This window comes from Pelmatolapia mariae, linkage group LG16_19 (genome assembly GCF_036321145.2).
Source record: "Pelmatolapia mariae isolate MD_Pm_ZW linkage group LG16_19, Pm_UMD_F_2, whole genome shotgun sequence".
In the NCBI taxonomy this organism is placed as follows: domain Eukaryota; kingdom Metazoa; phylum Chordata; class Actinopteri; order Cichliformes; family Cichlidae; genus Pelmatolapia; species Pelmatolapia mariae.
The window spans coordinates 63672342-63686023 of NC_086241.1; the positions used below are offsets into that span (position 1 = coordinate 63672342).

Here is a 13682-nt window from a genome sequence, read left to right on the forward strand (position 1 = left end):
GTTGCAGTGTCATAAGTGCCCACTGGGGTAAATTAGCAGAAAGGCTAAAAATAGTGTTAATAAAACTAGCTGATAAGTTGCTTCACTAGCTTCACTCTGTCATCCAAATACCATCACTTCTGACTCTAAAAAGAAAAACCCCAAAATGCTAACGTTGAGTCCAAAATCAACTTTAGCATTTATGCAGGCTTTGTCCATTTTTTATATACAGTCTATGCTGTTACCACTCTGCATCCAGTTCCAGCACTGCAATTAATTAATTTTCTTCCACTTATCCAATTCAGCATCACAGGGGATCTGGAGCTTGTCTCAGCTATCAAAGTGTACACCATGGACAGGTCACCAATCTGCCACAGGCCTAACACATAGACACAGGGAACCATTTACACTCACATTCATACCTATGGTCAATTTAGAATTACCAAATTAATTAAAATTTACACACATAAATGCAAAATGACAAATAAAATGAAGATGAGATGGTGTGCTTAGTTGCTGTGAAATGTGACAAAACATTGAAACCTTATTATTTTTATCCATTAGGTTTGGTTGTGTATAACTTGGCAAGAGAAATAGTTTTTAATTCTTCTCTGCTCTACATTTTCCTGATAATTTTAAACCACTGAGAAGAGAAAATAAAACATCGACAGTTGCCTCTTACCTGGCCCCTTTAGAAACTTATTGTTATTAGTTTTTGTACAATAGCTTTCGGATATTTCACTTTCATACTGTGAGTATTTACAAAAGTGCAAACCTAAAAAGTATATAAAGATGGGCCAAAATTGATGTGAAGAAACAAAAAGGATTAGTACTCTTTCTTAAAAATATTGGAGAAAACTTCAAACATTATGGTTTGGTTCAACTTCAAATGGTAATTTCAGCATGTGGTGTAGGTGGTCATATTGATTGAAATAATACACACAATAGTTTGAAAATGTCACATTGATCAAACCACTTTATGTCTTAAATAATTTTTTCTTAATTTTAAATGCAGAAGGGCCGTGGATCACTGAGAGTCCAGGAATCAGTGGATCCTTTCAGGGTTATTAAAAGCAGCTACACATTGTGCTTTACAGTGAGGAACTGCCTGCTGTACACCTGACTTTATGGAAATATGAGTCAAATCCTGGAAACCGGTTTAAACTGTTGGTCAATACTCTAAACATATCATCATCTTAATGTATCTGCTGTGCACTGTAGAGGCGGATGCATTGCATAAAATCTGTTAAATCCTGGCAAACTGGGGGGGAAAGGCAGACACAGGATCAATACGACACCACATGTGAGGTCATACATTTGCATGCATTAATCCCTGCCGGTACTGGACGGTGGCTAAAGTTCCCGAATTCCTGGGCTGCAGTAGCAGAGCAGAAGGCGTGATGACCTGTTCGCAACCCTTTTAAAATGACAGCAGCCCATTTCTCTCTTTCTGCTCCCGCTCTCTTCTACCACATCATCTTTTTGCCCCACCCCCTTTGCACCCTTTGCAGGAGGGCGTCTGTGATTGATTGATGTATGCTGGTGCGGATGGTGACATAAATATTAATCATCTGCCACCCTCAGGCCACAGGCTTCCCTGGACTCCACAGCTTCATAATTTTCGCTCTCTGGTCGGTTTAGCTCAACGGGCCGTGCTGCTGCGTTCATCAGCGCCCCGGTCTCAGCAACTATTTTCCAACTGGGAAGAAATTTAAAGTAGCCATAAATAAATCTCCTGAGCTGCGATGAAAGACAGCCCTGTACAGTGTCATCATAAATTTCTGGAAACTGAGGTGTTTTATGTGATAGGGGTTTTTTTTTTTTTTTTTTGGAGGGGGGGGGGGCAAAGCTCGGGGGCATTTTTCCTCCTGGTAGCACAACACTGTGAATCACTCCTCTTTCTTTCTTCTGTCATCTTTTCACGCTTTCCCATTTCTGTCTGGCCTCTATTCCCTCCATCTCCCTCTGTCCCCTCCCTCTCTTCATGCTCCGTCTCTCACATCCACTATCTGTCTAGGGTTCCTCCGCCACCACCGCCACCCCTTCCCCCCCTCTGTGGCGCAGGGGTGGGTCAGAGAGGGTGGGGGCTCGAGGTTGGTAAGGCCGCTGTCTGGGCTTCGAGCAGAGGGGGGCGTGGCTGCTTGTCTGCCTCGGAGCCCCTAACGAGAGCGTGATTCATGGCACAAGGGGCTCCCATAGGGACAGGATTAGAGGTGCTCTGTCTAACCGCTCCCCAGAGAGACTAAAAAGATATTTAATCTGCCCACCACACAAGCAGCTACCACTGGCCTCTGTGTGTTTGTGTGTGTGTCTTTGTGGGTGTGCGTGTGCCTCTGTGAACATCTCAGAAGATTGTTGGCGCAGGGGGTGGGAATACCACGACCACCTCCATCACCACAACCCTTCAAATCCAAAAGAAAAAAACGTCCTGCAGTAAAAAATTATCATTTTTTTCTTGTTATTTTCTGTGTTGAGGAATAAAGTTTAGCAGTAACTATAAATTAACATGGCATTAAATGAATATGCAGAAGTGCGATACTACTGCTGCATGCAATGTGCAATATTTTGAAAAGGTCCTTTGATTAAATTTATAATTATTTCCTTTTTTACTGTTTATTGTTGGATAAATAACACTTCTGATCAGAGAAAAATATGCTGCATGTATGGGTGTCTAACAGTAGGGATATCAAAAATATGGTCATCTCTGAATGTGAGAGCAGACCTACTGTTCAGACCTTCTGTTTTTACAGGGCAACCAATCAGAAGAAGGGTGGCCTTAGAGGGAGGAGGAGCTAAAACATCTTATTTTAGACAAATGATGAACTGAGAGAAATACCAAGATAAATGTTGATTATTCTGACTCATGCACATCTGCTTTATTATAGTAGATAATAAGACAATTACTGCTCTGTTTTAGCTGTTTAAATTAAAAGTTTATTTGCATATTATTTAAGGATTACCATCCCATGCCAGTGGGACATAATGCTTTATATTCCCTAACTTTAGCTTTTACTGCCTTCTAAGAATTAAACAAAGGTGGTGGTGAAGCAGATATTGAGGTTATTCAGATGGCGCCACGCACACTTTGCCGGATTCCTCTGGGTGGCATCGAATTCAAAGGTGTTGCACCAAAAAGTCATTGCTTTGGTTGCCAGCAGATTGCCACAGTTGCCCATAGTATTTTGCAGAAAAACTAACTACTATCCAAGGTGGAAAAATTGTGTTGCAAACCAAAAATGGAGGCGGTTCACCTGCAGAGTTGTGCCTCATGCCTGCAGCTGGTTTGTGTCCAGCTCAGAGCATAGTTGGACAGTGTGCGCAGACAAGTCTATCACTTCAAACATTCAAACTAAGAGCACAGCAATATGCTAGTAACCAAAGCAATCACAAGGTGTTTTTTGTCAGCTTGTTGGGGAAAATAAATTTCCGTAGCAACAGATGGTTGCCAGGTCTGTGTGACTGGGGTTTAGAAATTATTTTTCCGCCGACTGCCATCAACCACCTACAACCAGTCGGCGAATACTCTTTCAAGACCAGTGGCTTCCAGATGGTTGTAGATAGGTTTTTAGGCCTGTCTGATCAGAGCTTTTCACTCATTATTGTCACATGTCGAAAATGTAAGGCAAGTTGACATCACGTGGTTATTGGTCACATGCCTGCAAAACATCATTAAGTGGAGTAAGTATAAGTGGTACCTGCTACATCCTCTTGTGAGTTTGAATACGGCTGCTTGGCAGAGGCCTTTTTTGGATGTACTTTTGCCTGCGTGGGGCCTCCCAGCGCTCTGGCTTCATCCCAAATTCATGTATTAATTGGTGATTCTAGATTAGCCATAGGTGTAAAAATGGGTGTGAATGGTTGTGCTCTGTGTCTGCCCTGTGATAGACTTCCAGCTGGTCCTGACTTCACACTCTGTGTCTTTGCCAAAACATTGCTGCTTTTGTTGTCACTACACACAATGAAGAGTGCTGCATGTGAAAGGCAGTGCTTTAATGCTGATGCTGTTTTGTTGCAGAGGCTTCGTCTATGACAGTAAGAACAACCTTCAGATGAGGGGACTGGTTGTCCTGCTGCTGTCTAAAGCCGCAGGGCCAAGCCACGCCGCCTCCGATCTCCTAGCCCAAGACATGGTCAGCGGCATCTACCCCAGGTAAATCACCTCAAATCGTGATACTGTTGTGATAATTATGTCTCTGCTTATTAGTAATTAGATTTGGTTAGTAAATATCAATTAAAACACTCGTCTCTGCTTTTCTTTCTTCATAATACATAACATGAAAACTGCAGCTGGTTGTTTTTCTCATTGAAGGTTAAATGTTCCACCTACATTTGCAGTTGCATGGTTGCTAAATCAAATCTGTAACCACACACAGGCAGCCAGGCTTTCACTTTTCATGTATGTGCTGTTCGGGGGGAAAACAGTGGGCAGTGTGAACATCTGTAGCGATGGATTGTAGAGCCATAAATGTGCGTGGCAAGCCGAGCGAGAAAGGCGATGCCACTTTTGTCCCTGCTACATGGCTGCTGAAGGATAAACAGTGAAATAAAATCCTCGTGTCAGGTAATTCTATCTCGTCCTCTGTGGTTATCCTCCATATCAATTCCTGTAAATGAAGCACTACATCATCCTGTGAATATGATGAAATATGGAGACAATACAGGCGCAGTTGCAAGATCAAGTGTTTTATATTGTATTCGGTTATATTTAGATTCCGGGTAATTGTGAGGGGAAATACATTAGGGAGAAATTTTAGCCTGAAAAATGTACATGCGGTGTAAAAACTTTTGTTGATGAAAATTTGATAATAAAAAAAAGTAATTTTTTGGGGGTCTAGGGATAGACAAGAAATGTGGCCAAAGAAGGGAAGGGGAATTCTGTAAAGGCTCACAATCACTTCTCAGTCAGTGTATCACGAGCTCAGCGGCCTCCCAGGCATCAGTTGAAACTATAGATGGTGTAAAAGAGAGACGCAGCTCTTGGGACTGAAAACTGAAGCCACTGCTGAAAAACCTTAAACCTGCATTCTTGTTAATGCCCAACAGGGGGAGACTCCGCAAGTTGTAAGAAGATTCCTGGTTGTATGGAAGTCTGTGGAGAAACTGTGACCTCAGTAAATTTGAGGCTTAGTCCCTTGTTTGTTTGTTTTTCATGGTGTACTGGGAAAAAAAGCCATGAAGCCTATTATGTAAATAAAGGTCATTGTAAAGGTCTTTACACACCGGACACGTACAATTCGTGAAAATATTATTATTTTTATTTAATTTAATTTTTTTATTTGTAAAAATTGATTAATAAAGATAAGAATAGGTGTGTCTAAAAAAACCAAGCTCGTTTCAAATTTTTCAAACCCAAATAAACAGATCTGTCACATGTACTGGTACTGAACACACAATGACATGGAAATAGTAAAATATTACTGTTTTACCTCGGACACACAGCTAGACTCTGCAAACAATAGCTCACACGTCCTGAAATATTGCAAAAGCATTCGTAATACAGCTTCACCTCCTGGATCAAACCATGAAATTATCCCTGCTGCTGCCTTCTCCTGAGAATCGGATGAACCCAGAATCTCCATTTCTTCCTTTTCTGGTTTAGAGACACCAGGACTAGGAAAAAAAAAAAAACCCCAGAAAGAAACACCAGGACCAGCTCGTCATTGCCCGATAGAAAAAGAGGATTATGGGTATGCTTACTGGCTAGCAACATAGTAAATGCCAGTTTATAGCCAATGAGCATGCGGTGTGAGGCTTTCACAACCGGACTTGACTAACAAATTTAGAAGAACAGGTAATACTATAAATAATTTAAAAGCTTTTAAGATAGGGAACAGGTGCAAAGATTATTCAGTATTACTGTTTTAGCTTTATTATGTCTGCTTATTAAGTTGGGCTTAAACTCCCCACTGTCACTGGTCATGAGAGGTAAAGCTTATATTTTTAGGCTTATATATGCCACAGCCCAGTAGTATTTAATAATATCATATTCCAGTAGCGCTTGGACCAAATCCTCCATCCTCTTGGCTGCTGGATCCTCTGGGTTTACCACCTTACACCCAGGTTCTATGCACTCTAACCAGTCATCCCCATTGGGATGGTCCCAGTTTGCCACTGTTAGCCATTTGAGTGTCATAGCTTTAAAAAATGTTACAGACGTCCATAATTCCAGCATTAATTAGAAGTTAAATTTTAGTATTAAAGTAAGATTGGTACACGATTCATATAAATTTACTCCCCAGAGTATATCTTCACAAATACGTATTAAACTGAAATCATCATATTCATGTTCTCAACAAAATGCCATCAATTACTCTGGCAAACTGCTTTGAGATGGAGGGAGTTTTCAGCCTTGGTTTCCAGACTGGAGGTGTTCAGTCTCAGTTGTTTAGAGTTCTTTAAAATGAGCAATAAAGCCTCAGAGAGCAGCTGCAGACTGTTAAGTCTAAATATGGCATAAATGAAATAAAATTGCTCAACAAAATCACAAACTTAACACATAGCAGTTTATTTTACATATTTAAATATAAAGTGTTTAATATGGTATTCATGCTCTGATGCTAAAATACTTTAGGCAGCGCTCCACAGTCCTCTCAGGCTTCCACACACATATCCAACTAGCAGCATGCAGCTCAGAACAGGGGTGTGGGTGTGTGCCAAGTGGTTTCCAGAAGTGACTGCTGTGTTTGGCGTGGCTATGTGCTGGGAGCCTGAAAGCCTCCTTTCTTACTGCAAGCTGGCACCAGGCACATGTGTGCAGTGGAGCCGCGTCTGTGCAGAAACATCCTAATATTAGAACTAATTGAAATAAGCCAGGCGTCGTTGAAGAGCTCGAGCCCGGCCCCGTTCGGTCTGCGAGGCCGCGAGTTTCTACACAGTCACCTTGTGTCACATCCCTGTGACACCGGATCACTGAATCCAACACGCTGCATTCCCTCACTCGCGTGATAGATGGTCCGAACCCAAACACACACACACACACACACACACAGAGCATGACTTGATCACCTCATTTGCACTATTTTGCCTCCTCTCTCTCTCTTTCTCTGCCCCCACCTCTCCTGAGCTCATTAGCACCTCTGCTGATGGCGAGATGGAAGGATGGAGGGAGTCAGGGTGGGGCGGGTTTGGGGGGTGATTGAAACCTCCGGGGGATGGTCTCCTCCCTCCTGACAGGCAGCATTTGTAAAACATTTCCCACTCTGCTGCCTGACACTGATGATTCACCAGAGCACCACCATGATAGATAGATAGATAGATAGATGATAGAAACACAGGCACATACATGTACAGTCCAACTTGTACCCACCACACCTCTTAATTTTTTGTGACAAATGAAAGCCATGCCACTGTGCATTATGCAGGCCGTGTGATGGACAGGCCACCTCTTTAAATCGCATACAGGGACACGCACAGATCTGCAAGGCAGTGTTTGATGGCGAGGCTGACTGCGGAGGGAGGAAAATGGAACAGAACAGTCAGGACAAGGGGCGTGGTGAGGGGCGTTACACCTCTGCAAGATGGCATCGGTTGCTATGCAACTGGGCACCAAAGCTATTTATACATCGGCCCCCTTGTCCCCCTTTTTCCTCCCCAAGCTCCACTGCTGCTGATCAGGTCTGGCAGAGTGGAGATTTGGAATTTGTATGCACCGGGGTTCGACTGATAGGGGGTTCTGGTACTTTGTGCAGGAGTTTCATTTTGGGTTTCCTCATTTTCTTCCACTGCTGTTAGAAGTTAAAACGATAAATAATAATAATAATATTATCTCTAAAAGGAAAAAAAATGAATTTTCACCAATTAAACATTTTGCATTGAACCACATTGGAAAATTAATTATCTACATTAATTCAATCTGATCGACTATCTGCCAAATCCAAATCTTTTATATTTTCTTTTTTTAGAGACTCCTTTCACCTTTTCAAAGATCTCTTGTTCGGCCTTAAAATATAAATAGATAGTTTTTTTTCTTCCAGCAACCTTTTTATGTATATAATCAAAATAAGCATCCAGAAACAAACCAATACAAAAAAGCACAAACTAAAAAACTGCACTCAAGAATATTTGTAGAAAATACCTGGGTTGGATAAATACTGCATGATTTATAGACATTATTTTTTTTCTTTTTGTTCACTAAACTCACACCTGCACCATCATGCAACTTGTCCACTGGTGGAGGTCTTTTGTAACGGTCAATGTAGCAGAGATGAAAAATGCTGCTGCGGGGATGTGAGACAAAATAAAGTGGGGGACCAATCCATGCCCAGGTCTGGGTCTCCACTGACAGGTGATTTAACTTGAAGGACTTCTTGGTAAGTTCTGAAAATGTTGCCGTAGCTTGACATAATATTTGTGGATTTCTGAAGAATAAAAAACAACCCACATCAGCTCTTTTACTCTAAATGGGGCAGCGATTTTCAAACTGAGCATTATCATGAAAAAATTTGCGAGACAAGCAATTAAGACCATAAACTTCAAGTCATCAGGAAGTGAAGTAAAAAGTGGGGTTGTTTTGCCCACAGACCTCTACATCCTTTTACTTGTTAGGTAGGAGAGTCGCCCCCTGCTGGCTGTTTAGGAAATAAAGTGAGCATAATATGTTTTTCTGAAAAACTTAAAAGACTTAAATTTTTATTCACGTATTAACATGATGGGAGTTTTTTTTTTTTTTTGCCCCTTTACGGTTAAAGATTTTTTTCTTGTGTAGTGTACTTTGGAAAATGTGTTAAAATATATTTTTCCCAGATTGTTACTTTCACTTGAAACAATTATGCACTGAAATAAAAATTATAAATTCATAAATAGTTTTGTTTCAGTGTTTCAATATAAAGAACAGCTCTGTCAAAAATGTCCCGAAAATACTATATATGTCACTCTGTTTAAAAGACTGCTAAATTAGTTTTGTTGATTGGCTGATCATTTACTAATCTTTTCATCCATTAATGTTGGAATTTATTGTAGTAATGTGTCTTGATTGCTAAGTTGTTGTTTTTTTTTAACTTAGTAGACTTAAACTGACATTGCTGTCTGGATTTTTTATTCATAAACAAGCATAAAATGAGCTGCTTCATTAAATAAAGTCACTTTAAGGTTGGCCAAATAGGCTCTGAAGTGAGAATCATAAAGTGACATTTTTAAAGCCGGTTTCAGCAGATAAACTCTTGTATATTGATTTAACCAAGACTAAAGGGGCTGCTTTTATTTCTGTGTCAATGACCATTTGTCGGGTATCATATATTGTTTTGCTGTAGCCCTGTGGAGCTTGAGTAGACAGTCTCTTGGCTCTCTCTTAGTTCAAGTGAAAAAGCAAAGAAAAGGGTCACCGTAAGATGACTTGGAATAAATTTTAGCCTATTATTTTTGCGATCCAGAATCAGCCCCGGCTCTTTTTCTTGTTCCTCTTGTTGAAACAATGAGTCTTCCTCGTGCAGCCCACCGAGCGTAGCCATCACTTCAAGGCACCTTGAGAACACGAGCCTGTCAATCTGTTAATTTCCTCTTATTTAAACCCTGAACTTATTAACTTCTCATTCTGTGTTGTTGCTCTGCGTCACCGAGCAGAGAAACCAACCAGACAATGGGTGTGATTGAGAGGCAAAATAGATGACATTATTGAATTTTAATCACATCTTTTCCTTCACCGTCGTCGAACACGGCAATTACCTGACTACAAGTGTGTGTGTGTGAGTGTGTCTTTAGGAAGAAGTTGAAGCTCAAAGCCGACGACCGGCTCATCAGGTCCTCATGGCGGCTGAAAGAAGGTCGTAAGTGGCTATCAGTGCACCCGACCCTGTCTGGATGGATCCCTCCTGTCACAGCATGGCGAGCTCCTTCCATATGGAGAGGGGCCTAATTATCCCCCACCAATGACTGAATCAACATTTGATTATATCCTCCCCAAGGCTGCGCTGAAAGGCTCTATTCAGAGACCACGTTTATGTCTTTTCTCTCATAATCAAGAAAGGCTGTTATTTGCTAATGATAAGCCTAATTTCTTTTTTTAACACAACCACTGACGTGCTGTGCAGCAAAATGTCTGACATATCTGCTGCTTTATGCCCTTGAGGCTACTGACTCCGATTTTAAAGGGGACCTATTATGCTTATCCATAATTCATGTCATATATTTATACAGCTACAACAGTGGATGCTCGTATTAAACATGGCCAAAGATTCATATAATAAGATCAGCGTATGTAGCTTGTTTTCAAACATTTTTTTTCTACATTTGGATCTGTAGGCTGTTGAAGTCGGGAGATATACCTAATATCGTTGCTCATCTCTGGCACACTGAGCAGAAGGGGCAACCAATCAGGGTAATAGTGGCTTAAAGGGAAAAGGAACAAGGCCGAAACGGCTTGTTTCTGACAAAGACTGTATATAAAAGAAGTACTTAAAGTTGTGTTGTTTTTGATGACCAGCGGGGGGAGGGGGGCTCCTCAAAGACCAAAACATCCATTTATATAGAAGCTGATGAACCCACAGTATCTCATGGTTTTCAAATATTGGTGGTCTACAGCCAAAATGCTTCAGAAATAGACATAATAAAACATTTCTAATATTGGACCACTGGCTCTGGTTTTCATGATGTGCTACAAGTAATAGTTTGTAATTACAACCAGAAATGACTAAAAAATGCATTTTCACCTTTAAATTGTGTGGAAAAAAATGGCCAAAATGCAGGTAATTTTCAGATAGGTCCTCATCCTAAACCTTGCATTTTAAAGTTCATATGAATTGGAAAAGTCTCAACAAAAAATTCAGTTTGACTTTCTGACTTCTACGCAAACCTTGGATTTGACCTTTTTAGTGTAATTTGTCTAAGTACAGACTAATGATTAACAAACTTCTGTGCGTCTGAAAGGTAAAACATGTGGAACAAGAAAAACATTGGCTTTTTTAATTTACCAAATATCTGCATGGTGTCCATCTGACTTTAATCAGTATTAGAGTTCAGAGTCGTAGCTTACAGAAGGGGAGATTAAACTTCCTGGAGAAAACTTTGAAACACGAAGCGATAGTGCCAACAATGAAATCACTGCGGTGACTGCAAACACATCCTTTATTAAATTCAGTACAGTTTTTTTATGAATTGATCTAAAGCTAAGCTAAACTGCTAATATAGGGCTTTATTAATGTCTTAAATTGTTACATAGAACAGATGAGAAAAGAAATGCTTGTAATTTATGATTGAAACTCTTCTAATAGCCAATCAAGTCAGCTTTATTTACATAACATATTATAAACACGACAGATGTGAAAGTGCTGGGCAACATCTGCAGTCAGTTGTTTTAATCATCTTATTTGGTCTCTGCACATCAAAATCAATGAGTAATGGCAATTTCTAAAAATTGGTCCCCTTTAATGGTTTTAGACACATTTTAGTGTTTGATTGAAGTGAAAGGACTGCAGCTCCTGAATATTGGATCTTTATTGGCTGAATAGATTGTTTTCCTTTTCTGAACGTGGAAGATCAAGAAACCCATAAGTCCTTTGTTTTGACCGATTTCTTTGTGATCAGCATACCTCTGCGGTATTGCTTGAATGAGTTTTCAAACTTTGCCGACTCGAAGACAATAAAAATGTTTCTGTCAAAAAGCTCTCTAACTGTCAAACCTCGGGAACGCCTATTTTAAAAGCTGCTGACGACAAAGCTGTGATTTTTAGATTTATTGTTTTTTTTGGTGGGGGATTTCTGTCTCACAGTCAGAGGAACCTGGCAGAAATCACAGAGTTGATCCACACAGCCTTCCTGGTGCATCGTGGGATTGTTAATCTGAAGGAGTGGACGGTCTCAGACGGCCCGCTGAAGGACATGCAGTTTGGGAATAAGATGGCTGTTCTGAGCGGCGACTTTCTGCTCGCCAATGCTTGCACGGGACTGTCCCAGCTCAACAACACTAAGGTATCCTGTCCGTCACTAACACTTCTCCTGAGAAATATTTGACCTGACATGACTGATTTCAGGGGGGAAGGGCTGTCTCAGTATGAGCCCTTCCCGAGAGCCTCACGTATCAGTGCCAGACTTTATACCGACATCTTTTCTCTCAGTCATCTCTTTGTAGACATGAAATTTATTCAGTAAAACACATTTTTGGCAGTTTTGCTAATTCTTATTCAAGGTGATGCAATCCTGATATTCATCTATGTGTACATTAAAGTGTTAATCTGCTTTAATGTCATGTTTTTCATTTTGCCTGCTTACCGCTGCCAATTCCTTTCCTATAGTCCTTTACATCCTATCCCAGGGTTAGGGCCTGAAAGCCTAGCTTCATCCCAGACCTTTGAATCATCTCCTAATATTGTTTTTGATTAATGTCAACATTATCGGTTGAAAAATCAAATAACCAATCGGAGAAGAGTTTGTCGACTAAAGAAAATGGGAAAGGAAAAAAGTCCTGAAAAAAAGCTTGAGTTGTAGTCCTGTGTTGAACCTGGGCTGACAAAACAGAGCAGATCATGTTGGACTTGGAACTAATAAATATTACAGAATATTCCCTTTTACTGAGAGCTGGAGAGAGAGAAACGACTCAAAATCATTTGAATCTAACCCAGATCGCTAGAGCAAAAAAAATGAGAGAAAAAAAGCTTTTTGCTTTTGCTTTTCAGTAGACTGCTCACATGGCGTATTACTACCAAGTGGATCCATCACAGTCATGGTTGCGTTGCCAAAATGCGAAGCTATATTTCTATAATTCACTTCAAGCTACAGCACAAGTTGCAACATAGGACATATGCCTAAGGATTCCAAGCATTTAAATGAACAACTGTTCATTTAGATTTTTTTGTGTGCACACATGTGCATAGTGTGATGAACCTTCTATTTTTAAATATCAGAGCTTTGCAACTGTGAGATGAAATGTGTTCAGTGTGTTTGTTTGACGTGACACAAATGATAATTGTAAAGACAGTGGTTTACCCATCGGGCACCTTTTAGTTAAATCAGGGCTGTCAAATTTATTTTAGTTCAGGGCCTGCACACTTCTTCAGATTTTCCTCTTTTGTTTAAGTGTAAAGTTCCATGTGAAAATGTTCACATTTAATGAACTTTTTTTTATTTGCAAAACATGAAGAGCAATTTGAACAATAAGCAGTTTTTTCACATTGAGTCATTCCAGTTACACTAAAAAATGCCATAAATGTCATAAATTAAAAAAAATGCAAAGTATTTTAAAAACTTCCACAGTTTTTTTCCTCCGTCTCTTTGATTTTCAGCACTGCAAACCATGCAGGCCCAGACTGGATCCTTTGGCAGGCCGTTTTTGGCACCCTGGGGTTAAATGGTTCTAGAAAACCAAAGCTTTGGTTCAAACATAGTGGGATAGAAAGGTTCTTCACTGCTAATTGGGGGGGGGGGGAAGCTTTTTTGTCATTTTGAAGATCTGAAACAGAATTAAATGACTTAATTGTCTTTCTTTTACGCATCCTTCAACTTTCCAACAAATTTCAAGAAATTCATCTCAGTAGTGTTTTTGCAGGCTAAGAAAGAGGGAGCGCACTCCAACAGTCTAAGTGGAATAACTTCTGTTACAACTAGAACTTGGCTAATGGTAACACTTTCTCATAGCTTTGTTTTAGTGAGCAGACACTGCTTGGCAAGAATGACAAGTTTTGAAATTTAAGGATGTGTGGTGAGATACAGGTGAGACCTGATCTTTTCCTGGTTCCTAGATTCTCAGCAGGTGGTCCTTTTTCTTGACAATTCAG

General features: G+C 40.3%; 1 protein-coding gene across 1 annotated transcript in view; it reads left to right on the forward strand.

Moving 5' to 3' along the window:
• Positions 1-13682, forward strand: part of pdss2 (prenyl (decaprenyl) diphosphate synthase, subunit 2) — a 34038-nt gene that overhangs the window by 4757 nt on the left and 15599 nt on the right. The window contains exons 2-3 of the mRNA XM_063499597.1: positions 3995-4129; positions 11682-11880. Coding sequence (XP_063355667.1) covers positions 3995-4129; positions 11682-11880 — 334 coding nt within the window. The remainder of the gene's footprint in view (positions 1-3994; positions 4130-11681; positions 11881-13682) is intronic.